Consider the following 27,374-nt stretch of genomic DNA (forward strand, 5'->3'; position numbering starts at 1 on the left):
TACTGGAGAAAAATGTCCTCAGTTTATTTGTGCTCAGAGTTTAAAAAGTGAAATACAGCACACAGTGGAAAAGTGCACAGAGGGTTGTTCAAGTCAACCTCATAAAATCTACAGTTTAAAAACACTTTATGCAGTAAAAGATTCTCCACAGTTGATTTGAATCCAGGGAATATTGTTCAGAAAGTGCAAACTGCAAAGGCAAATAGTTTCAATTCTTTAGTTTTCTACCAACAGTGACGCGGGGATGTGTTTATAATAAGTGTAACACACAAAAAGAAGACGTGGAACATTTGTGTGATCAATAGATGAGTAACAGAGATTCAAACCAGAGCAAAGGATGGAGGACGACGCAGAACTGCTCCGTAAAAACACCTAAATGTCAAACATTAAAGAAAATCATAGCCTCAGATTTTGCTCACAACAGAAAGTTTTCTGTTGTGAAACGAACAGTTGACATTCTGCTCGTCTCTACAGGGACGTTCTTCAGGATTCAGGTCATTAGAAATATGGGTTACACATTCACACCCATTACCTGTCACCTTAGTCTATGCATGTACACAGAGACACCTCCATCCTGCCGTGATGTAGTTCTTAGGTGGAAAGGACGTGAGAAACGTCCTGATCACCTGGAACAGCTTATGTGTGGTGACGCTTGTGTTTCTTATTGTCCAGGAGCAGTCTGTACGCCGCTCACTGTTTACATTTTACTAACTGAAATAAAATTCTCATTAAAGTTTTAAGTTTTGTTTAGTTCCCTATACTAACCTTGGTGTGCACGTGGCAACAGAAACGATGACAAATATACTTTTGATCGATAATTTATTACCAATAAATCATTTGCTTCAGAAACTTCAATCTAAAAATGAAAAAGTGTGGAAATGATAGAAAATGATGTAAAATGACAGTTAATAAAATCTTTCTTGTTACTGATGTAAAACGGTGCCGTTCCCACCACCACAAAACAAACTCGTGCTGACATGGACACGATCGTCTGCACTCAGGATTCATTCTTTTGTCACACGTTCTTTAAGCTGCTCATCACTCAGTGACAGTTTAATGCTTACAGTTTGAATCACGCAGTTAGAAAAGTCCGATTGAAGGTCAAACCACAGAAAACATCCAGCTTCTTGAAGGCACCTCGATCCTGGCGCTCTTGCAGCTTGTCACATTTATACACAGCACACAGACGGTGCTCATGTTTCTACCAGGTGAAGACAAAGTTTGGGTTGTTGTGGTTAAAAAAGGTATTTAGTGTCTTAAACTTGGTATAAACGGGAAAAGCAAAAAGAAGCGGGCAGGATTCACTTTAGTCGCTGGGCTCCTGCAGCGACGCTCGTCTCCTGAATCTCAGACTCCTTTTGTGCTGCTGCAGCAGGAGGCAGGAGTAAAACCTCCGACTCCTCCTGCTTGGATGATGGCTGCTCTTCTGCCACAGCCTGACTTTCCTCTCCCTCTCCAGCAGACTCGGTCGCCTGGAATTCCTCTTTCTGCTGCTCCTCGGGTTCGTTGTCGTCTTCTGGCTTCCCTGTGGAGGCTTTGAGACTTGCAAATCCATTCTGGTCACACAAAGGTTTGTTTTCAGAGTTCTCCTCCCCAGCTCCATTCTCTTTCCGCCCCTCTCCATCTTCCTCTGGTATGTCTTCAACACCAGGCACCTCCAGGCACGACTCGCTAGGCAGGACAGCGGTGCCGTCCGTCTGGATCAAGGACACCACCTGCTTCACTCTTTTCTTCTTCCGGGACGTCACACTTTCCACCTCACCATTGTACTCGGCATCATTCTCTGCCCCATCCACCTCCTCCTGGTCGCCTCCGTACTGTCCCGCCCAGTCGATGGAGGGATTATCTCCAAGCAGATGCAGGTTGGGGTCACTGTTGCTCAGAACAATACTGTCCCTGTACAGATTGTGTCTCCTTTGGACTGCCGCCTCCTTTACAGCTGCAGACAAAGAGAAAAGGGTTCAAATGTGGATTCTCACAATAAGTTCAATGACTTATGTTGTGTGCACAGAGTACAGCGGGGACCAATATGAATGATGCTGATCTCCCGGGTTAAATGGATCCAAGATGCCACTTTTATATCATATTTAATCTGAATATCTTATCACAGTGAAAGCAGCTGTGACCACTACACGGAGACGTTTGTTAAACACTAAATGCTTCTTTAGAATTTGATACCAGCATCTGTGTTGCATCACTTTGATCTGTTGCACAATTCAAGGCCGATTTTTCATAATGTACCAAATGTAGGAATCAGAGGAATTAGTGGATGACCCGTCTGGACTCGAGGACCTTTCTGGGGAACTGTGTCGTTTGAATACTTGCAGAGTGTGCTTTGGCTTTCTCTGGGTGACAGGATATTTTGCTTTGAAACCTTTTTGTCTTGATCAACATTCATCATGTCCTGTCTGATTTGTTACTTTGTGAGTCCATGCAGGCTTTCCTCTTAATGGTACCCATTGCACTGCCTGCAATGTTGCCTCCTGGTAGTATAATAAGGCCCTCAGTTCTGACTGCTTTCACTCTGTCTTTCTTCATCGATACAGATATACCACCAAAGAAGACTGACCCATTATAATGTCCTTCATGACTGACTGCAGCACAACCTCTTCAAAGATGTTTTCTACCAGGATGAAGTGGGAAAAGTCCTCGAAGATGAGCTCCTCAAAGCGTGGCAACTCCTGGTGTTTCAAAGAAGAATGAAACCAAGAACAAACAACAATGAACCAGTCACAATGCTTTTCTTTGTTACAGAAACAAAAAGCTAAATGTGCATTATTAATTTTCCAGGTTCTGGGGAAGAGAGAAGGTGATGTACTCACAGATACAAAGCAAGGGTTGAGCTGCTTTAGAATGTAGGGGATGAAGATCTGCAAGAGAGCCTCGCGGAAGAAACACTTCCTCACTGTGCTGCTGTCATAGTCAAACTTCTGAACCACAGGAAAGAAGGAAAAGGACAGCTTTACTGTGTGTGTGTGTGTGTGTGTGTGTGTGTGTGTGTGTGTGTGTGTGTGTGTGTGTGTGTGTGTGTGTGTGTGTGTGTGTGTGTCAGTCAGATGGCAACTATAAGCTGTAACTTCATTTTGAACAAATGCAGTATATGTGGAAAGCATTCACAACGCTATGATGTGAATGCTTTGACAGGAGCTTCCATGTGGTACAGAGGAAGGTTGTTGGCCCTTTCTTGGATGTCTGCCACTGTGATGGTTACTGGTCCCAGTTCAGGGAGGTTGCTGTGGTCTGCTCTTAGACCCAATAGGCACCGAGCACTGCCGTTATGTGTTGCGTCCTTCTCCCATATGCTCTTCCAGTATTGCTCCATCTCCAGTCTTCCTCCCCCTTGCTGAAGCATTTTTGCAGCAGAAATTGTTGACCTTCTGGATGGTTCTTCTCTCTCCACGGGGCAGCGACGGAGCTCAGAGAGACCATCAGGTTCGTGGTGACCTCCCTGACTAAGGCACTTCTACCCTGATAGCTCAACAGGCCACGAGTTCCTGCCCCAAAGTGGAGGAGTTCAAGTATCTTGGAGTCTTGTACACGAGTAATGGGTGAAGGGAGCGGGAGATCGACAGATGGATTGGTGCTGCGGCTGCACTGATGTGGATACTGTACCGGTCTGTGAAGAGAGAGCTGAGTGTAAAAGCCAAGCTCTCAATTTACCGGTCGATCTACGTCCCTACCCTCACCTATGGTCACCAGCTGTGGGTAGTGACCGAAAGAACGAGATCGCGGAAAGAAACGGCCGAAATGAGCTTCCTCCGAAGGGTGGCTGGCCTCTCCCTTAGAGATAGGGGAGTTCAGCCATCCAGGAGGGGCTCAGAGTAGAGCCGCTGCTCCTCCACATCGAAGGGAGCCAGCTGAGGTGGTTCAGTCATCTGACAAGGATGGATCCTGGGTGAGGTGTTCTGGGCCCGGCCCAGGATAAGCAGAAGAAGATGGATGGATTAATATGCTCACACTCTATATGGATGTTGTAAAGTGGAGCGAATCCAACCACCAACCTTCAAATCTACCACCCCAGTCCTCCTCTTCCATGTGTTTCTGGTTTAGGAGAAAATGGTGATCTAACAGGTTTTTACTGATCACGTGTTTTACCTTGATAACTCTGTCCTGGCAGCGCTGGATAGTCTTACAGAGATCCTCACCGCCCTGAGACTCCAGACTCTGGTGAAGGATCTGCTCAAATGTATAAACAGCATTGTCCATTTGCTGTAAACAGACACAGATGGGGACACTATCACGAGTGCATTCAAATGTATCAGTATATTTTATAATAGCTTGACTTTGACAATTATCACATAAATATGATATGAAAGAAGATCTATTAACTGATCCAAAACTTGATGCTCCATGATGTGCCTCCACCTAGTCATACTTCCCCTTCTAAGCAAATACACTTTCATTCAGAAGTGCTGCCTTCCTGCAGTCCTGTTGTGTTCATGGTACTCAATTCCTCTGCAAACTGAGCAGCAACTATTCAAGTTTAATTTATTCTTACAACACTGAGAGTAGAGAGATGCTCACACAAAATGAAAGCAGACATAAGCAGTGTAACGTTGACCTCAGAAAAGGAGGCAGGAAATGTTTCGAGTTCAAACACGGACAGTGAGACTAACAAACCACAAAGTATTTCATATTCAATAATAACTCAACTATTCTCTTTAGAAATAAAACTTTCTGATCTCATCCTGACAAATTTACAGCAATCAGTGAACATCTCAATTCTAAGAGATGAAGGCGACAACATAATGTACTTTGTATGTGATTTAATACACAGGAATGGAGGATATTTGCATAAGAGATGTTTAAATCCAGACGGGAGCATTTCTTTGTGGTGTTTTATGTTTTAGTGTCTGCTAGTGTTCTAAGCTTCTTCAGAGCACACATCAGTGATTCTAATGCATTCGCCTTTTCATGGAAGTCAGCTGATATGAGTTAGTGTGTTACTTGTTTCTCGAGTCATTGTTTTCCTTCCAACTGCATTCTGTTCTGGGTTAGTGAAGGTGAATCATTTGTTTCACTATATTCATTTTGATTTACGTTGCCTGTATTTGTTACACATTCAGGGATCTGAGAACGGTCAAGTTCCTAATACAGCGGGGAGTTTGTTTTTCAAAGTGTGTGACGTTTATTTACCAGTAAGTGCTGATTGTAACCTCCTCCCTCTCCTCCGTTTATATCGTTTGTAACGTGTTGTTTCATTAGAAAATGTAATAAAATGAAATTTTCAACAAATAAAATGCAGATCTTTAAAAATACATTTGATCAGAAAACCATTCGTACAGTAAATTACGATTGTAATCAATACATCACTTAGACCTCCAGCAATATGTTAAAGCTGCACTGCTTTGAAAAGCCAGCTGCCAGTAAGCGATCATCACCTCTCTCATGAGGATCTGGACCCTCTGGATGAACACCGAGGGGCTCGAGATGTCAAATCTCTGATCCAGACCTTCCAGACTCAGCTGCATCACCTTTTCATAGCAGCTGCACATCTTCACTGGATGGAAGGCAAGCATTGAGATCTTCTCCATGTGCTGAGGAAGAGGAATAGATTACAAGCACTGAATGTCACTAAATGTTTCTGAGTTCAATGGAGGCAGAGGGAGTATCTCCTTTACTGAATTCCCCTCTCTAGGAGGACCTCCTCTACGTGCTCACCTGTGCCACCATCTCCTTAGTGCCCTCATTCAGGACGTTTTTGCTCATGTCCACCAGCTCTCGGAAGAAAACCTCGCGGACCTCGAAGAACCCTCGGCTGGTGGGCTCCAGCAGGGCCTCTAGGATGGAGCTGATGTAGGGCTGAATGCTCACCTTCAGCAGCTTCTCTGCTTTAGGAAGAACCACGGCTGCAAAACAAGAGAGAAAAGCAGGCTTGCAGTTTCAGGCAGACGTCTGGGATCGTTATGTCAAATTAGAAATGTGACAACCTGTAAATAAAGCCTCCAGTTGTTCAGTTATACATCAGTAATTTGTCTGCTAGCAGTGCATCTACCTTCCTGTGTGTCACCTAAACAGAGTAACTAACACCTCCACTCACAAGCTTCTATCAGTCACTTCAGTACGTACAGAACGTGTGGAGAAGGCATTTTCTTACAATGCTGAACTGAAGGGTTTTAAACAAATCCTAAGGACAACGGAGGAAGCATCAGGGCTGCTCCTGTTCATGTTTTATTGTTACTGTCTTTTATTTTATTTTTTTTCCAGTTAATTAGTTGTTATATGAATTATAATGACTACAGTATGTTTATCAAGCTGTAGTTTTGTGAGGATATTTAAAACAGGTTGCTGCTCAAAATGAGACTGTCTCAGTGAGGTTTACCTACATAAATAAAGGTGAAATAAAATAAATAAATTTAAAAGAGTTAATCCAAAATGCTGCAGCAAGAGTCCTGACAGGGACTAGAAAGAGAGAGCAGATTTCTCCTGTTTTGGCTTCCTGTTAAATCCAGAATTCAAAATCCTGCTGCTCACATACAAGGTCTTAAATAATCAGGCCCCATCTTATCTTAATGACCTTGTAGTACCATATCACCCTATTAGAGCACTTCGCTCTCGCTCTGCAGGCCTACTTGTTGTTCCTAGAGTATTTAAAAGTAGAATGGGAGGCAGAGGCTTCAGTTTTCAGGCCCCTCTTCTGTGGAACCAGCTTCCAGTTTGGATTCAGGAGACAGACACTATCTCTACTTTCAAGATTAGGCTTCAAACTTTCCTTTTTGCTAAAGCATATAGTTAGGGCTGGACCAGGTGACCCTGAATCCTCCCTTAGTTATGCTGCAATAGACGTAGGCTGCCGGGGGATTCCCATGATGCATTGAGTTTTTCCTTTCCAGTCACCTTTCTCACTCACTATGTGCTAACAGACCTCTCTGCATTGAATCATATCTGTTATTAACCTCTGTCTCTCTTCCACAGCATGTCTTTATCCTGTCTTCCTTCTCTCACCCCAACCAATCACAGCAGATGGCCCCGCCCCTCCCTGAGCCTGGTTCTGCTGGAGGTTTCTTCCTGTTAAAAGGGAGTTTTTCCTTCCCACTGTCGCAAAAGTGCTTGTCCATAGGTTTTGTCTGATTGTTGAGGTGAATGTTGTGATTTGGAGATATTAAAAATAAAGCTGAATTAAACTGAGTTAATTGGCTGGAAACAAGTAGAAGCACACGTAGATTAGATTAGTTAATTTATGTTGCATGTAGCACCTTGGTTCCTGGAGGAACGTTGTTTCGCCTCACTGTGTACTGTTAAACTGTATATGGTTGAAGTGACAATAAAGCCAACTTGACTTGAGATATCATACAATTTAAAAAGTTACCCTTCAGTAACTTTGTTTGGTTTAATGTCTCCTATCTGCAGCTGAAACTTTCTGAAACTGTCTCCCTGCTTTCCACAGGTCGACAGTGATGTTAAAATATCAAACTGAGATATTGCTATATTTTTATTATCTTTTTTTTTTTTTTTTTAAACCAAGACAATGTAACATCTACATATCTCCATCCATCTCCACACACACGTTATGTACTTTTACAAATATGTAACAGTAAGTTAGTTGCTGATTTGGCCTTTTTGTTAGTTTGTCTGGTTTCCTTGTGCTTGCTGGACGTCTCTCTGGCTACTCTCTCTCTCACAGCTACATTTAGAACCAATCATCTAACTGCATGGATGATTGGCATCATCATTCCTTTGTTCCTTTGTTCCAAAGCAGGTAAACTATAGGTTTCATAGGTTTATACACAAGCATTCTCACTGATACTCTTGCCATGGTGCAGTTTTAGAAACAAGCAATAAACGTTCCTATTAAGATATGAATCCACATTTACAGCTAAAACTGAACCCACAGTAAGAATTTTAAGCCCTGTAGATATTTAGAACAACACTGCTTTAACATTTACAGTTATTATTACGACTTCTACTTCCATGAGTATTCTATCGATGACGGGCTTGTAACTAACCAAAGATGAAAAATGCTCTGAGAAATGTGCTGCTAGTATCTGAATGAGGAGAAGTGTTGCTCTTATCCAACCTCTGATCTTGTTGGTCACGTGTTCCTTGGATGTGATGATCTGGTCCACGTCTGTTCGTATGGAGGCCTCTAAAGAAGAGCGGTTAGCCTCACACTTCTGCAACACTGCTTCATACTGCGTCTGGCACTGCGCCTGCACCAGGCTGTACACAGCATCACTGATCTACAAACACAAAACACACAGCTGATGTTGCCAAACTCACACCTGTGCAGTACATCGTCTGTTTAAGTGTCACATAGTAGCCTAAATGGTTTGGAAAATGCATGCAGTGAATATATTTGTATATCTGCGTAACAGACTATTGAGTTTACAGGTGAATTTGCAAGCAGTTGGGCTGTACCTGCTGGAGAGGTCCTGTGGAACTACAGACCTTTGAAGAAATGTAGATCAGCTTTTTTTCTGTTGCACTCACATTACTAAAATAAGCTCCAAGCTTATACATACACTACCAGTCACAAGTTAGAACACCCTAATCTTTCCAGTTATTTACTGCAATTCAAGTCATTCAGTCCAATGAACAGCTTGAAATGGTACAAAGGTGAGGGTGAACTGCCAGAGGATAAACAAAGGTGCAGTTACTCAAAACTGAAAAATAATGTACATTTCAGAATCATACAAAAAGCCTTTTTCAGGGACAACAAGGGTTAACAGGTTAAATCTGTTCTGCAGCAATGCAGGTTGATCAAGCCTTGAAAGCTGCTGCTACTAATTCCTGCAGCTGTTCCAACCTTCTGGATTACTCCCCCCTCTGCCTGCATAGAAGCAGTGCTGGACACACCGTGGTGCCATACGCTCGTCAGCTGCGGCAAGAAAGCCTTTGATAAGATGTCAGAATAAGACAAACAGGTCTGTCTGGGCCATGAAACATCAACACTGGACTACTGAAGACTGGAAGAAGGTAAGATGGACTAATGAATCAAAGCTTGAAATCTTGGGCTCATCACGCAGGATCTTTGTGCGCTGTCGAGTAGGTGAAAGGACGGATCCACAGTGTGAGGCATCAACTGTCAAACATGGAGCAGGAAGTGTGATGGGCTGTTTGCTGGATCCAGGGTCGGTGACTCGTACAGAGTGAGAGGCTCCCTGAACCAAAACAGCTACCACAGCACTCCATGCAGGACCCTCTGGTGTGCAGTTGGTCAGGGGTTCATCCTACAGCAGGATAACGACCCAAACGTAAGTCCAAGCTGTGCCAGAACTACCTCAGGAACAAAGAACAAGATGGTGAGCTTGGAAACATGGAGTGTGCAGCACAGTCTGCAGACTTAAAGCCCATCCAGCTGGTTTGAACTGGACAGAAGAGGGAAAGCAAAGCAGCGACAAGGTCCACATTCATGGGGAATATTTGATTTCTATTGTAGAATGACTGGCACAGGTTTGTTCAGCTGCTCTATCTGCCAAAGGTGCTACTTTGGTGAGTCAAAGGTTAGAATACATTTTAGTCTATAAACTGATTCAATGATTTCTTTTTTTAACTCCACGTGCTTATTTGTACTACGCTATTGTTTATTTCAGAGTGCAATCAGACAATCAACTGCATAACTTTCAATGACAAACTGGACAAATTGGGGTGTTCTAAAACTTTTGACTGGTAGTGTACATCTGAATGAATCACACAACACCTTTGTCATTAAAGTTCCTGTTATTCTGGCAAAATAGCACCATGTTTGAAACAAAAGTGCTAAAAAGACCCTGAAAAGTTCCAGAAGAACAAGGAGCATTTCAAACAGGTGATGTCAACATTTACAAGTCCCCCAATCACTGGTGCAGTATCCACCAAACTTGCAGGTTAACACTTATTTTGCTAAACACTGAGTCTAATAATCCCAGAGTAGTTCCTCACCAGTATCCAGTTCCTTTGTCTCTCATGGAGTTTGCCTTTGAGGCGGGGGGAGATGAGGTCTCTCAGCTCCGAGAGGAGGCCCTCCATCACCAGGTTAGACAAGATCTACAAGGAAAACGATTCCCACATACAAATAAGAGGACCACGAGCGCTCTGCATTTTTACAGTCGCTCGTGTGATCGTCATGGTAACCTCTCTCTGTACGTTTTCCATGTTGCCACATGTAAGGAAGCAGAACATAACAGAGGGACTCACACAGGCCATGTGAGATGAACTACAGCGCGTGCAATTAAGTTTTCTTCCACAGAAGACAACGTAAGGTGGTTATGCTTCCATCAAACCAAGTCTGTTATCACATAATTAATAATATTACATTTTATTTGTGGGCGCCTTTTTAAAGCATAATCAGACAAACAGAATGATTTAAAAACACAGCATTAGACAATAACTTAATTTAAATGACATAAATGTGATTTGGGTTTGAAGAAGCATCTAGAAAAACCTGTTCAGCACTGAAGCATGCACAGCAGGGCCTGACTACGATGCAACATGTGCATAAAGCATTTAATCTTCTGACCATCAGAGGTGTTTGGTGAAAACTTTGAATAACCTCGTGTCGCAATTCAATGAAAAATCAGGTTGAGGGAGGACATCAAGTTTACATTTCATGACACAGCACCTGATTCATCCCAGCTTCCAACCCCCCCCCCAAAGTCCGATTGAGGCCACAGAAGAACATTTCTGCCAACGCTACCTGTGACGGTGCACCACACATCATTTCCCAGGTGCCATACTGGCCTTGAGCTTGACGGTAGAGTCGCACTGCATTAGTGAAGGCTGGTGTCTGAACTTTTTTCTCATCTGACAAACCTGGAATTGAAGAAGCAGCCGTCAGTGAACTTTTAACTGATAACTGCAGGTCTTCTATCAGAGAAATGATGAAGGTAAAACAGGAGGGAAAGCAGGGCTGATGACAGAATGCAGCATCGTGAGATTAAGGAGACTCTTTTAAATAATGGAGTTTTCTCTCCTTCAGATGGTACCAGGCGATTTCAAACAAGAACAAAAGTGGAACAAATCTGTTTCACCACAATTAATTAGACTTTTTATACTTTGATCATCAATCACACAACTCCTACAATGATCCACGCTTCATTTGAATGTAAATATAAACTAATGGATGGATAAATTACAGTTAACTGTTTTTAGTGTTCGCCTCCACCAACCAATCAAGCTGCAGTTTAAACACATAACACACAAACAGTGTCATCATTTTATCCTGCTGAAGAAAACACTGCGAGCTGGTGAATGAACAGATGACTTATTAAACTGGGGGTCGGTCGGGTGCAGGAGCCCAGATGACTTTTTACAATGAATGAATTTTGTTGGCTTCATATTCAGTGTTTTACACGAGAAATGTGAGTAAAAATGATCAGATTTCATAACTGTGTCTGAACAACATCTAGGATATATCTGCAAGTTAGTTTTACTACATAATTAAAACTAATGTATGTACCTTGGTAAGGTAATTGTTTTGCCATGTAATTATAGGTTAGTTGTGTAAGGACACTGCTCAGCTTTTAATTTGTATCAGAGGGATTCATTTTTAATTTTAAGATAACAGGAGTTTTTGGCCATGCAATCCATAAAGAGGAAAACGTGGGGAGAGGGCTTGTATGACACGCGGCAGAGGTCATCAAGAGGTACAAGCTACCTCGGAGTACACTCGTCAGGCCACCACAGATGGATCGCCAAATCTGACTGGAACAAAAGTCGGGCTGCTCAGAAGAATCCAGGGCAGGTTGAAAGAGGACAACCCTGAGCAGAGGTTGGTTTTTTACACTGCATAATCCACCAGGAAGCCCTGTGCAAGTCTGTGCTGCACCTCGATCACGCAGTGAAGCCAGTTGTAAAATGCACTTTAGAGTGAGGGGACCAAGCATCCAGATGATGTCACAGAGGATGCTGGTGTTGTTTGGCTCCACGTATGTGTGTGAACAGACAAAGCAGCACCCACAGATCCCAGCTGAGTGATGAACACCTCAGATCTGTTCTTGCCACAACAAAACTAACCGGAGATTCTGATTCACTGACAAAAAAAGTGTCATCTTAATGTTTATGTTTGATATGCATGCATCTGGTGCTGGCCCGTCACATTTTAAAAGTCAATGTGGCCTCTGAGCCACCCCTGCTCTAAACTCAGATGAAACACAGGTTCTTGTACTTGGCCTTCAAAATTGTAGAAATGCAGCATCTATCCAGATTCTCACTCTGCATGGTCTTACTTTGGCCTCCAGTGAGACTGAGGGTTCGTGGAGTCATGTTTGCCCTTCAGTCTGCATATCTGTCTCTAAAGTTAGAAATATCCTGTCTCAGAGTGACGCTGAAAAACTAGTTCATGCATTTATTACTTCCAGGCAGGACGACTGTAATTCATTATTATCAGGAAGTCCTAAAAACTCCCTGAAAAGCCTTCAGCTGATCCAAAATGCTGCAGCAAGAGTCCTGACAGGGACTAGAAAGAGAGAGCAGATTATTCTGAAAAGACAAAACAAAACAAAAACCTTATCATAGAAGTGTATTATCCCAGCAGAGCACTGTACTGTCAGGCTGCTGGTTTACTTGTGGCACCTATGGTGCTTAAAAGTGCAAAGAGAGGCAGAGCCTTCAGCTTCCTCAGACTCAGGAGACAGACGCCCCCTGCTGTGATTGCTGTTAAACGTTTGTCCTTCCCAGAGTGCAGATCCAATCGTGCTGTTGTATTGTAGTCTTGACCTTACAATATAAACTGCCTTCAGGCAACTGTTGTAGTGATTTGGCACTGTTATTTATTTATAAATAAAATGTCAAAAAATTACAGACAAAAGCAAAAATGTTCTGAATCACATTTAGTGTTAAATTTAAATTATCTCAGGATATTTGTTTTAGTTTCACTTCTGATGGTTGTAAGCACGACGTCAATTAGATGTGCATAAAAACGAGTGTGTGTGTGTGTGTGTGTGTGTGTGTGTGTGTGTGAGAGACAGTACGAGGACTAAACTGTGTCACAGGGTATTTAATGAAAACAACTTCATTTCGTTCACTGTAGTCAGACTATCTGGGACTTTATGGCCCGTATGTAGTTACTGCTATAGCTCCGGTCAGGAGCTGACATCTTTATTGGCAAGTCTCAATCACAGCAACAGACTTAAGAGTCAGTAAAGCAGAGAAGGAAAAGAGAGCAGGAGCACAGAAGACAGAAAAGCAACGTGCAGATCTAGTTTTTGTTTACAGCACAGAGAAGAATCCAGAGCTCTGACAAACATGAATGAAACTGAAAGTAGCAGCTCTTCGTTTGCAGCCTGTCTAACGTGTGCCTTCCTCCTGCTTTGCATAGATTCCTCTAGTTTGTTATTCATTCTCTCTGTCCTACTATTATAGTTTTACACCACGCACAGCTGGTGTGGAGCACCCACCATTTCGTTGTACACGCACAATGACAATAAAGGGTTATTCTATCATTACATTAGCATGACTCACCATTGTTGGAGTGTCTGACACAGTCTTGGAGTACCATATACCACTTCTGCTGCTCTTTCTCTGTCGTCACACAGAAATAGTAGTGGCGGGCATAAGGGTGCCACATTATCAGAGGGTACGGAGTGGCACACTTTAGAAAGGGGGAACTTCCCACCTTGGCTTTAACACCTAAAAATAAAACCGTTGCATTAATAATACACTGAAAACCTCACTGAAGTTTCTCTGTAGAGTTAAAGGGTAACAAAAAGACTTCATGTTGTCCGTGCTCACTGATGGTGTGCAAACATTTCTGATTTTGCAGTCAACATTTCCTTTTCTTGAGTACAGCAACATTCAGAAACACCGTGGCTGCCAGTGCAACCCCCCCCCCCAGCCTCCAAGAAGACACATCTGCAGTTTCAGTGTTAAACTCCTGCATCCTCGCTCTCCAGTTTCCTCATTAACAAATTTGCGTGTGCTTTACCCCATCAGCCTTTTACAGCTAAGACAATGGCAGCTCTCAACTAACAGCTAAGAGAACTGTTGGTCTGCTTCACCACAGAGAGAGCTCAGTGCCTTCAGCAACAACATTCAACCAGTAAGGCTGAAGTCCTGGAACCTGTTGTTGGATGCACACTATCCACCCCAGCTTCACCCCGCTGTGGTCTTTACTGAACAACAGGGGTCAGGATCGGGCAGCTTATATCTACCATAGAGGCAGGGTACACCCTGGACAGGGCTCTCACAGTCACACGTTCACAGTGACCAGTTAAGCTGACCCCACTGACTGCATGTCTTAAGTTGCCACAATAAATCATTGCATTTGATGAACTGAGTTTCCTGTTGATTCGAGTTTTCCCCTTCCTACTGTAATAAGTACACTCTCCTTACCTACCCGCTCCTCACCTGGCAAGCTGTTGCTGATCAGATTCAGGTATTGCTCCATAGATGTCAGGACTTTATACCCGGCACAGCTGATGGTTCCTTTGGGATGGAGGAGTCTGTCATGGCACTGTGGTGAAGCCAAGGAAGAACAGAGTCGATGTATTAGACAGTGAGTAAAACTTGCTCATGTACAGAGAACACTGCACCCGTCTCACCGCCTTGCTGTCGTAGTACTTGACGTCATGGGAGTCTGGGATGGAAAGGAAGTGGTTCCTCCATTTCTTGTTTTCCTCCAAGTACTGGAAGAGGGAGCCTGAAAAAATGGCCTTGTTCTCCAGAGGAATCTGTGACACCGAAACCGAAGAGAAACCTTTGAGTCATTAAAGTCTCTCTCTGTCCATTCAGAGCCAAGAGGACTCACTATGGTCATAATCCAAATGATTAACAGACATAGCTCGCTAATCTGTGAGCAGCATCGGTGTGACACTCAAAACAATGAGCCACGTGGGACATCCTTACTGCAACGATCACTCGCTGGTGTTTGGAATAAAAGCAGAGCTTTCAGAGAGGATTTTGTACCTTGCGGTGAAGCAGCTGAGGTTGCAGGGTTCCTCCTCCCTCTACGTCAAAGCGAACTTTGTTGAACAGAGCTACCGCGTACTGCTGCTCATACAAACGCCCAAACTCAGCAATCACCTTTCCGGTCCGAGCTGCAAACACAAACACAAACACACACACACGATACAATTAAATCTGCGCAAATGTTTCATGATGAAAGAAAAGAAAAAACCTGAATTTGGGTTACAAAACAAATTAAAAGGGCCTGTCTTTCTTTACAAGCTCTACTGTTAACAACGACACTTATTTCTCTTTGGTTCTTATTTACAGCAAAGCAGTTTACCAAATTATCATAATCTAACCAGAAGCTCAGGATTAAAATGACATTTTCTTTAAAAATGACCAACATCTAAAGAAAATGAAATGACAAAGAGGCCTGTCTTATCGCACACAGCCTGGATCTTACTGCTCAGTCTAATGTCTTGGCCCCGGCCCACAGACAGTGGAACCATTCCTGTCTTCCTTCTGGACCTTGTTAGTTTCTTCAGGCCGAGTTGTTCCTGCGTTCTTGCCTTACTGGTGCTGCCTTCTTTAAAAACAGTCACAGCTTTCTCTCCAGCTAACCTTGTTTCCTTATATAGAGAAATTGGGGCGTGGCAGTATGCAGATAGACTACAAGATGTAAGCACAAGCCTGTGGATTTGGAGGCAAACTGACTAACATGTGCACAGTGGTAAGAACAAACTGGCCGACATGCACGTGTCATGAGTCTAACGGTGAAATTGATTATTTTTTTTGCACATGATGAGAACATCTCCACACACACAGGTAAATGAAGCCCACGCTTCTGTTGTATGATCAGTCACACAGATGGTCTCACTGTCAGGTTCAAACAAAGCGGCCTGAGGCTGAATTAAACTCATCCTCTGGCCTTTATTACTGGAACAGGAATTCAGCCCGCTGAAGGCGACTGGCCTCCTTTTATACTCGACCTGCCTCAGGTGAGCATCTGGAACGGCCAAAAACAAAACGTCTGAAGAAAGCAGCACCAAACCAAAGAAGAAACTTTTACATGTATACAAAATCTTTCAGATAATAAATAATTATTCACATACTATATGTATTCATTCACCTCTCATTCTGCCATCCATCCGTCCCAGCCACCACCCCAACTCCCACCCACAAGCCTGAATCACCGTCCCCACCTGGGTGGGGGCAGATAAACTGGGCTGGACCAGTGTGAATGGCTAAACATCTGAATTTTGGGGTGTCCAACTCATTTTACACACACATGCGGCCCAGATTCCAGTCTCACGTTAAAACTGTGCAGCGTCTTCACCGCTGCTGCCTTTCTGTTTGAAACTGGGGGCTGTGTGGGCTTAACGCCGTCACCTTTTATTCAGATGCTGCTTGTATTGCAGGTCTGTTTTCAGTGGATGCAACACTCTGGTCTAACATATCGGCACGCTGCAAAGCTGTGCATTAAAGGAAGCATAGAAGTAAACACTGCGTCAAGACTTTTTTATTATTGAATTATTCAAAATTCTCAATGTATTGCAGCCCTAGAAGGGTTAACACAAACCATTTATACCCTGGAGTGGTTAGGAGTCATAGCTAATGTCACAATGCAGAGCAGCCAAGAGGCTTTGACTGTTGGCATTATATGAATAACATTGAATTTAAGTAACATATTGAAGTTGTAGCTGCAGTCAAAACTGCAACGGTTCCTGTAAACATCTGTGTCACTGTTTTTCACATAAACCATGAATATCAATGACTGCGGCGGCGGCTGGACACAGATACTGCAGGAGTTACAGATGACATGGCTGAATTAGTCCCAGATGAATGGACCACCAGCACCAACGTCATGTCATGCAAGACACGACAATCCTATCACGATTGAAGAGAGTACCTCTGACAAGGAAAATGATTTACTGCCTGTAAATAATGAGAGCACTGCTTTACACTGGTGTGCATAAATAAGCTCATCACTGTACACTGACAGTGATGAGCTCCCATCAACACCAGAAAGACACACGCAGGACGCCAGCGATGACCAAACCTAAAACGACTAATGCCACATCCTTATCTTAAACGCATTTACAAAGTCACTCGTTGTTTGTATTTCTCTAACAAAGCTGGACAGTATTTTTCTGTCTACGTCTTCATTGTGTGATAAATACAAAGAAAGGGAGGAACCGTCGGCCACCTTTTCTGGTCCTGCTCTCGCGAGTTTCTGGGAAGAAATATTTAATATATAAAACCTGATCTATGACGGCATACTTGCAGTGCTGGGCACATTCAGATAGCGTTAATGTTCTGACTCAGTGAAATCATTAATGACTTGGAGATCTGCAGAGAGGAGTGGGACAAAATCCACCCTGAGATGTGTGCAAAACTTTTGGCCAACTACAAGACAAGTCTGACCTCTGGTATTGGCAAAACCTATGTTGGCACCTAGTACTAAAGCACGTTTTCAAAGGGGTCAAATACTTATTTCCTTCATTAAAATGCAAATTAATGTGTAAATTGAAGTGCGTTTTTTGTTATGGTTCCGTCTCTCACGGTTCAAATAAACCCACCATTGAAACTATGAACTGAACATTTCTTTGTTATTGGGCAAACTTGCAGAATCAGCAGGGGCTCAAGGAATTTGAACCGTATAACTTTCCTCAAGGTTTAGAAGTGCGAATACGGGAATTTTGAATAAACTTTCACGAGGCACATTTGTAAACTTGGACACTCTTGTTTGATGAGAACGCCTGGTTGGCAATCTCTGACCCAACTTATTCCAAAGGTTTTCTACTGGGTTAAGAATAGGACTCCACTTCCACACCAAAGTCACTCACTCATGTCGTCATGGAGTTTGTGCAGCAGCGCACAGCCATGTTGGAACAGAAAGGGCCCATCATCAAACTAGTTCCACTGGGAGCATGAAATTGTTTAAAATGTTTTGCTATGCTGAAGCGATACAAGTTCCTTTCAGTGAAACTAAGTAGCAACTCCTCACAAACAGCCCCCCTCCAAACGTTACACTTGGCACAGTGCAGTTAGACAAGTACTGTTCCCCCGGCAACCGCTAAACCTAGACTCGTCCATCAAGTTGCCAGACGGAGAAGTTAGACTCCCCACTCCAGAGAAATGTCGCCACTGCTCCAGAGTCCAGTGGAAGCTGCTTTACAATTTGGATGAAGCTCATAGGCCAAAGTTGGCGACCTCCACGCAGCAGATTTAGAGTGTAAAGACCCTTTAATGTTACACAGAAAGCCCCAGAAAACACAAGCAGCAAGTACTTGGAGACGATTAACAATGAATGATCATCTCGCTCCCCCCTTAAAAAACCAAAAACAAACAGTTTTGCATTTCATTGTTTTCTATGTTCTTTATAGATTTTTATTTTAAATCACATTTTACAAAGTTTCTGTTCTGGTATCACAGAGATCCTTTTCTGCAGTCACATGAGTCACATGATCCGAGGAAGGCCCCTTCATCATCACTAAAGGTTCAGGTTCATCTGATCCAGCCAAAACTATACGTTACCAGTAGTGCAACTGGAAAACAACCATAACCCTGGAGATGCCCTCCTGGAGGGAGAGCGCAGGCCTATTTAAACCATCCCGACGCCTCTACCCTGGTGTAAGCCAATCAAATTAACTACCATCACTGAACCTCTGCAGGGGGTAACCCTACTGAGTATACAAAAAGGGGAGTGGCCATAACAAAATGACGTGCTCTACTCCCTGAGCGACAGCCGTCCCAGACACAGAGTCTGTTTGCTGGTTCCACAGAACAAAGCTGAAGGCTCTGCCTTCCACTCCACTTTTAAACAGCCCAGGAGCCACAATTAAGCACGTAGTCTGAGAACCAAGTACGGTACTGGAACAGTCTTTGAAATCAGATGGGCTTCTTGCTGCAGCATGCTGGAGGCTTTTCAGGCAGTTTTTAGAACAGCTGGTTGAATGAAGAAAATATCCTGGCTGAGCTGGAAACCTGGAAAACATTTTCTTAATTACAAAAATATCGAAATACTCTCCTATACAGTGAAAGGTCAAAGTCAAATAAAAGAAGCCGTGTGCGATCTAAACTACAGAAACTGTACCTTTACTCTGTGTTCTTGGAAGGCTTTCTGACATTAACAGGAGACTGAAAGCGTTCATGCAGTGTTTTGGTTTGGTGTGTGTTCATGAGTGTTTGTGTGTGAGAGTGAACGAGTGAGGAGTTTGTGTCTGTAAGCCTGCGATGAAGAAAAGCGACAATATCAGCATTTTAAAGTTTGGCCTGAGCGCTGATGAAACATCTTTGTACTGCTGAAAACGAGTAATTATGATGGTTAATAATAATGTGTTACCTAACAAGCCTCAGGTCACTGGCTCAGAGTTTTACCAGCCCGTGTTTGTTGTTATCAACTCATGAAAAGCTTTTATTTTTATATTTTTAAATATTAACGCACTTTAATTAACACAATATTTTATATTATTTCACTTTCAATCTGAAAAATGTTATGAAAGCTTTTGGAAAAAGCTCCACCTGAGCTCAGCCTGTCAGACTTTTACACGTGACTGCTGAATACGTTTGTACTGCAGGTCTAGTTTAGTCACAAACGTGGGTGAATCGCTCGCATTTCCATGGTGACAATGGCGCACTATAGACCGCTGCAGTACACAAAGCGTCCAAGCAAAGAATTTGTGTCAATTAAATTAGTTGAATGGTTGCATCCCTAACACATTTATTGTCCAATTTGAACCAAAAGTGTGATAGAGTCCATCCCTGAACACATCTAACTGCAGTATTTGACATCACAGTAGCACCTGATGGCAACAGCAAAGTCTTTTTACATGTTAAGGAACAGTTTTGGTGGTTGGGATGAACAGCCTAAAATGTGGTCAAAAAAGCCTCCAAGAGAATGTCTCACTTTATGTTCAAAACTTTTCGCCAAAGGGCGCGACCCGGGCAGAATGGCGATTTATTGGCGTGCTTACTGGAGAAACTTTGCCAGTAAGCAGGAAACAGCTGTAACTCAAAGACACATTGTATGATCCTCCCAACATTCTCCGGTGTGATGGGAATCCGTCCATGAACAGATGAAGCACCACATGGTGACGACAGGAAGCTGTCACCTACTGCTCCTTCCAGGTTGAGCACGTCCACCTCAGAAGCAGTCTGAATACACATCAGAACTTGATGATGCTGGCGTGCTCTGGTGGCTGGGGATTCGCCATGAAACAGGAAGCAGTTTGAGGGGTTTGGGAAGCTGGAAAAGTCATGAAATTTGGCAGAAACGTGCAGCATGTTAAAGGCTCTCAGGTTGTATGGCTCTGGTCATTGAATATTACAAAATGGCTCTACGTTTCAACTGTGAAATCTTGCAGCTTATGTGATGTCTCAAGATGTACAAAACATCTCTTGGAGCTAAACGCCAAACCCAGAAGAAAGGCAGCTATTTTGAATTTAAAGTATAATTTTGACAGACTCCCCGGGACTTCATCAGCTCAACATGACCTTTGATGAGTACAGTCTAAAGACCTTGGTGATGTTAAATTGTGAAGCTTTTGAATTTTCGTGAAATAATTCACACAGGAGAAGATATCGCACATCTCAACTGAACATTGTTCAATCTGCCCCAGTGGCACGCTGAATCATCCAGTTAAGAAAACCTCAAAAAAGTCAAGTCCGTTCATCTGGATGTAGCATTTTCATGGGGAGAAACTTTTCATCACTCATCCAAGAAGTCACTTGTATATGTCAACTGAGAAAATGTTACGTCCAGATTCAACTTTTGGGAATCTCTCCCAGACTCCCAAATTCCTGATGGAAGACAGAGACTGGAGATATCTATGTGCCCATATTAGGTCGTGTTTATAGTTCCACCTACTGTCAAAAAGCTTCTAATCATGATCCAATCTATGCAACATTTTAATTGATGGTTCCACTCGATATGTAGCAGTATGTCATATAGTTAGTGGGTATTCTATATTGCCACCTAGTGGGCACAGAAGGTAAATGGTCAGTTGTAAACAGACCGTCTCTTATGTTAGCGCTTTTCTGCTCCAAGCACTCAAAGAGCAGTCAGTGAGGAAGTGATGTGACACTGAATCAGCCATGTGACTGTGTGACTCACCCTGCAGCACGCTGGCTGTTCCCAGGGTGCGAGGGCCTTTCATTGCTGCTTTAAATGTCATAATTTTGTTGGCGTCTGTCAAAACATGGATAGAAGGAGTTCTGTCGACTTCTTACTGGCCATGTCATATATTTCTATTGAGGAGAAGTTAACTTTGAAATAAGTCAAAGTCAAAGTCAACTTTATTGTCAATTCTGCCACATGTACAGGACATACAGAGAATAGAAACTTCGTTACTCTCAATCCCTAGATAAAATAGAAAATGAACATTTAAATATAAGAGTGATTAAAAATGCAAGTAAAATATTTTAAAGTAAAAAAAATTAAATAATATAAATACAATTTTACATATAACAAGAAAGCTATACAATATACAATATAAGGGTAAATGACATTGAGAATAAGTATTTCTCATTTTATCAGACCTGTTTAAAACAATCACCTGTGCGATCAGTTGGGTATTTGCTGAAGGTGAGAGGACCACATGTCACCAGGCAACAGGAAGATACAGGTCAGAGGTTAGAGATTTCACAGAGCCAGGGACAAGGGGAGGGAGGGGGGGATTTCCTGTTTCACTCACTCATAGACAAAGCAAAGCTCTACATTCATCCGTGTAAAAACAAAGTCTTCATTAAGCAAAACACTGAAACACTGACTGTGACAACTGGAGCAAATAAACCCAACCAATAGTGTCCATTCTTCAGTCTTCTTGGTTTTAAACGAGACGCTCATTTTATCTTCAGTGTAGATACTGACCGGTACAGTTAGAGAGTTTTCACAAGTGAAGTGAAAATGAACGTTTGCGCTCTCTCTCAAACTCACTTTGACATACATATATGTGTAAATATTAAAAAAATGTCCCCTTCTCGCCCCTGCGGGCGGTTTATCAAGCTCGGGTCTTCTACCAGAGGCCTGCGCAGTATCTTAGCTGTTCCCAGGACTGCGCTCTTCTGGACAGAGATCCCGGGATCTGCTGGAGCCACTCGCCTAGCTTGGGAGTCACCGCACCGAGTGCTCCGATTACCACGGGGACCACCGTCACCTTCACATCTTCTCTGAGCCCTTGGTAATACTCCAGCTTCTCGTGTTCCTTCTTCCTGATGTTGTTGTCATTCACTATCGCTACATCAATCACTACGGCCGTTTTCTTCTGCTTGTCCAACACTACAATGTCCGGTTGGTTAGCCATCTGTATCTGGAAGCCCCACAGGACCTTAGGTCGGCCATTCTCCACCAGCCTAGGGGGCGTCTCCCATTTTCACCTCGGGACTTCCAGATTAAGGTTCGCCCATGCAGAAGTAGGTTGGAAGGCAATAACAGAGAAACCCAGGATTGGGTTTAGTCAATGAACTGAGGTGCGGGATAATCCATAATCTGGAGACTCTGCTCAGTGAAACTATGATTCTCCTGCTGCCTGGTTCTTCATGTGTCCATAACCCACCCCAGACAACCCACTCAGTCAACAATAGTTCAGTTTTCTCTAACTACAGTCTGTTAGCAGCTATGACATTCTCATTTTCACATGTCATAGTACCAATTAAGTGCTGACAACTCAATGCCCAATAATAACAGTCAGTATCTTCATGCATCCTGACTAAATGTTAAAACAAAGAGGCAACCAGGACACTAACTGATGAGTTTAATTTCTCTAATTGTTACAGTCCGTTTCAGTGTTTTGCTCACAAAAACCCCCAAAACACACAAGTAACTGGCCATATTCACACAGACTTTGTTTTTACATGCATGCTCACTCCAAAATATAAATGTAAATAATCTGTTACTAATCCAGTCTTGCTTTTAAACCGTGTGGTATCAGAGGCCACTCTCAGTTTTCAATAACAGGACTCAGCTTCTCAGCGTGCTAAAGTTTCCATCCAGCCACACAGAAACGTATTTTTCATGCATTCCTCAAATTCCACATCTGATACGTGTACGTGCTACTCTGAGTTGTAATGACAGTGAAGGAAAAAATTATCTTTAGCCTCAATCATGGCATTCACTAAGTTTCCTGAGCTTTAGGTAATCCCTCTAAACTTTAAGCAGAAATCAAGCGTGGAGGTCAGTGTAAAATAGAAAGGTCACTGAATGTCTGTAGGTCTATACCAATGAGGTTCATCCCACATTTCAACTTCCTCCATTCTCTGTAGATTCTATTTGTATTATAGCCAAATCCAAGTCTAGTATTACTCAAATTTTCTTTGGCCTTTCTGGGAATCTGTGGCCAAAACTTGCAATTAATTCTTCAGACGAGTCATCAAACCTCAAATCATTTTTTAGTAAAAAGAAAAGAGAAGACTTTAAAAACAAAAACAAACCTGTGGAAGCGAGCATTGTCAGCTTCATACACACAAAAACTGTGAAGCTGGATTTTACAGTGCTTAAAGTTAAAATGTATTAAATCTGTTCAGCGCCATCTTCTTCCAGTACACAGTGTTACATCACTGGGTTGGTTGGTTTCGGTCATTACCAGTTAGGTAACATAAACTAATGTAACCGACCCAATAGCTCAGCGGAAGGAAAATTAAAGATTCATTTAAGGGGCTTACTTTGCTGCAACATTTTCATATTAAGACCAAGGACATACTGTCCACTTTCACTCTCTCTTAACCAGTAAGTGTTGTTGTTGTGTAGCTAGTTGCACTGATACGGGAAAATCCCCCTGTTGGCTGTAACATTCAGGTTTGTAAAGCACTTTAGAAATGAGAAAAGTGTGGAGAAGGGCCTGTTTGAGTTAGCTGACAAGTGGTTCACCCACATGCTGGAGTCAGAAACTCCACGTTTTCCTGGTCTGTGATGCTGTAAACAGTTTACCGATCAGGAATCAGTACGTCTGCAGGGAAAATAGGTCGTGTGTGCGCAACGGGGAGGAAACAAAAACCCCAAGACAGTCCAAGGAAGAGGCGCCACACTTTTTTCACGTCAGTGTTTAAAAGTTTAACTTTAATGTGTCAGAAAAACAAAAACAACTCATTCCTTTCATTGGATTTATATGTCAAACTGAAACTCAATGTTTTTAAAGTAAACATCTCAAGTCAAACTCAGCTAAATAAGATGTATAAGAAATGTGCCTTGACTCTGTCTTCTATATTTTTAAATATCAAAGCAATTTAATTAAGACTTTATATTATTTCTCCTTCAATCTGAAAAATGTTACGACAACCTTGAAATAAATATGGTCTAGTACACCCCACGCCCCCCTTTAGTTGCAGCCCTGTTTGCTGCAGGTATGCTTCGATGTAAAATATCTTCAGCAAATGATATAATTGAAACATGTATCAGACTAGGTTAACAGTTCATCTGCATATTTAAATACTTCTGGAGGATTACTGGTTGGAGCAGCGACAAAGTTTGTTTTTCTTCATGTCACAGTTTGTTGGTGCTTTGATGAAAGACTCCCACCAGCTTTTTCCCAGTAAAGGTTTTAATTGTGGTGACAGGAACAGACGCTCACCTGAGACTGAACGTGAACAGTGCATCCTTCATTTGAACATCAATGTCACTGTTGCAGCCAAAGTCAGTACAAAGTGAAACCCTTTAATGGATTTTTAGTTTAAGTCTCATTATATTGGTTCAGTTATTAGTTTATATCAACTAATTAAAGTCTATCAGCAGCAACCAACCAGCCAACCAAACGTTACTTAGATGTAATGTTCTGTACTGACAGGAGATGGCGCTAAACACGTTTCTAAAACTTTAAATCGAGCTTCACAGACAGAGTTACATCTATGTAGGGCTCCATGACGTCAATTAGTCATTATACATGATGTGTTTCATGTCCATTTTAATCCAGTACTAGAAAACTGAGCCCAAATATCTACCTTCATGTGCGGTCTTCTTTATTTTATGTACGTTGCTTCATTTTCTAAATGGAAAAAAAGATAAAGAGCCTAGAAACCCAAACCCCGTACAGGTCACTGGTCTATCAGGTCAGGACTGGTCAGGACTAACCCTACAAAAATATGTGTGTCAGTTGTTTTGAAAATTAAACATCCCAACAACTAAGCAATGAAACAGTAACATGAACACTTTTTGTGAGTGTAATAAAAGTCACTGAAGTTCCTGAAATTTGGCCCAGTTCAGGAGAAATTGTAACAACACCCCACCCACCACCACCAAAAGTTACAACATACTTGTGGATTCTTCTGTCAGCTGTAATCCTCACAAATAAAGAGAACTGAGGTGAAACAAGCCAAAAATAAGGAATTGCTAAACCTGAACTTTCCACTCCTAACACACAAACTGCAAAGTCAGAGTCCAACGGAACCTTCCGTCCAGTCTCGGGCAGAAGATGAGTGGAACATCAGGAGGTCATCAGTGATGCCTTTTATATGAGACACATCAGGCACGAGTACTGTGACACTTAAGTCCAATAGATACTGTACACGAGTGTGCTGCTGAAAAATGTCAGCAGCTAAGCTTATTCGCTTCAGACTCGACAGCAAAGACTCCATATTAGAGAAAACCTGATAGGCTGTGACATGTCCGAGGCAGGGCCACTGACGATCAGCAGAACTTTATCTGCTGCACTCCCCATTTGTAACAAACTTTAACGGGTCACATCATTTCCTATTACGTTTCCAGTTTTTCCTTCTCTTTTGGTGTCGTGGAAGCGCTTCAGTACGACAAAGAACAAACCCGAACCCTAAAGACAGAGCTGTTTGGTCCAGCTAAGGAAAGAGAGCGGTGCGGTGCCCAACGCGCTACGTGGATATTTGTGGTTTATCAACGAAGCAGATAAAAAGCCCGTTTAGTTAGTAAACAAAGAGGTGCTGGACTCACGCTGACACTGTGGCAAAATGGAAAACACGCCAAACCAGCACTCATCAAACTAATCACCCGCGGCGCTCCTTACCTGTGATAATCTCCCGCTTGCCTTCATCCAGGTGACTAGAAATCACATCCCCCATGATCAGTGAAGCGTCCCACGCGAACGCTGCGTCAGACCGACAACTACTTTTTAAGACAAACAATAAAGTCTATAGAGACGTGTCTCCTGCCACAGCAGCCCTGTCCGCTCATGAAATGACTGCAGCGTCAGTAATAACGGGTGGTACCAAACACTCAAGTCGAAGCTGTCGAAAGGAAGTTCAAACTGTGTAAGAACTGTGCGTTTTTCTCTCGGACAGACACACCCTCCTAAGTAGGAGGAGAACTTCTGCCGTGCAGCCACGTTACGTTAAAGTCTCGTTGGGAAACAGCAGACCCAGCGCTGTGGGACAGGGAAGGTTATTATAGAGCAGCTGGACAATGGAGACGAAGTCAAAGCAGTAAAAAAGAAGATACAATGGCAAGAGAGAGAGAGTTGGTCACACAGGTTTAAATAACACACTAAAGAAGATGAATAAGCACGAGACAGGGGATTATGCATTTTGTGGACAGGAGGAGACATTTGAACGTGTGATGTTAGAATGCGCTGAATACAGGCAAATACTCACATTACAGAAAAGCAGAGTTCAGTTAAGGGTGCACGAAATATTACAAAGGAACGCAGGGCGATATTTGGGTTTTTAAGAGCAAGTGGTGTTTATATGAGAATATAGATGTATAAACTGACTGAGCCACACTCCAGTCCAGAAGGTGGCGGTAATGCACCTTGTTCGCCAACCGCAGCAAATAGCGACCACAGGGCTGTAGCCATGATACAAAGAAATCCTGAGGCCAACACAATCACCATTATTATTTTCCTTTTCCTTCACCTCGATGGAAAACATCATAAGATCAAGAAAAGCTTCGAAGGATAATTGTTTCTGTAATTTTACACTGTTTTTGTTGATTAACAAACGTTTCCATCATTAATGTTTGATGGAAGAAGAAGGAAAACAGCAAAATGATAAATTACAGTTTTATTACAAAATGAGTTTGAAGAATTCATGTTCCTGCCTCTAAAACTATATTAAAATTACTGTCGTTAAATATCATTTCGGCCCACAGGATCTTAGCTCGGCCACTTCACCACGCTGGGGGGCGTCTCCTATTTTGACCTCAGGACTCCCATATTCCCATATCCCCTCCATATTCGCCACAGATGTTTCTGTATACTATGCTGGACACTTGGTTATGGCGTTCCAGTTCCTGTGCTGCCATGATTAGTGCCTCTGTGCTGTCTTTCAGTCCAGCTTTGTCCAGCCTGGTAGGATTTCTGGATATCAGCCACCTCCTCTATCTGCCGGTGGTACCGTGCAGGGGCCTGTCCTTCCATGATGGTTCCTCCTCTTCCTCCTCATTCCTGGGCTTCTGCTGCCTGAGGTATTCACTGAGCACGCGGTCGGTTGGGCTCATCTTCCTGATGTATTCGTGGATGTTTGTTGTCTCGTCCTGGACTGTGGTGCTGACACTCACCCGGCCTCCTTCCTTCCACTTAGCGTACAGCCTCAGGGTGCTGCTTGGGGTGACCCGTGGCACATTACGCACATGGACATAAATACGTATTTCTTACTTGTCGGTGCTGCGTACT

At 42.8% G+C, this 27,374-nt stretch overlaps 1 protein-coding gene across 1 annotated transcript; it reads right to left on the minus strand.

Annotated features, from left to right (window-relative positions):
- niban2b (niban apoptosis regulator 2b) lies at window positions 1-26,038 on the minus strand. Its single transcript, XM_085474328.1, has 14 exons — window positions 25,773-26,038; window positions 14,824-14,954; window positions 14,460-14,588; window positions 14,266-14,371; window positions 13,381-13,548; window positions 10,616-10,731; window positions 9,862-9,966; window positions 8,018-8,180; window positions 5,662-5,849; window positions 5,382-5,537; window positions 4,096-4,209; window positions 2,823-2,930; window positions 2,570-2,681; window positions 1-1,939 (listed from the first exon to the last, which is right to left on the minus strand). Exons 1-14 carry the CDS (start codon window positions 25,825-25,827, stop codon window positions 1,302-1,304), a joined length of 2,289 nt encoding a protein of 762 aa, XP_085330454.1. The 5' UTR covers window positions 25,828-26,038; the 3' UTR covers window positions 1-1,301.
- Window positions 26,039-27,374: the final 1,336 nt, after the last annotated feature.

The sequence above is a fragment of the Copadichromis virginalis genome, linkage group LG12 (assembly GCF_057382275.1).
Source record: "Copadichromis virginalis isolate Kocher_CV1m ecotype Utaka linkage group LG12, C_Virginalis_male_GT1.1, whole genome shotgun sequence".
NCBI lineage: Eukaryota > Metazoa > Chordata > Actinopteri > Cichliformes > Cichlidae > Copadichromis > Copadichromis virginalis.

Coding starts and splice junctions, on each gene's coding strand:
- niban2b (XM_085474328.1), bottom strand. CDS start 25,827: ATGGGGGATGTGATTTCTAGTCACCTGGATGAAGGCAAGCGGGAGATT. Junction 14,372..14,459: donor AGTACTACGACAGCAAGGCG/GTGAGACGGGTG, acceptor GCTTCACCACAG/TGCCATGACAGACTCCTCCA. Junction 10,732..13,380: donor TGTCAGACACTCCAACAATG/GTGAGTCATGCT, acceptor CTTCAATTCCAG/GTTTGTCAGATGAGAAAAAA.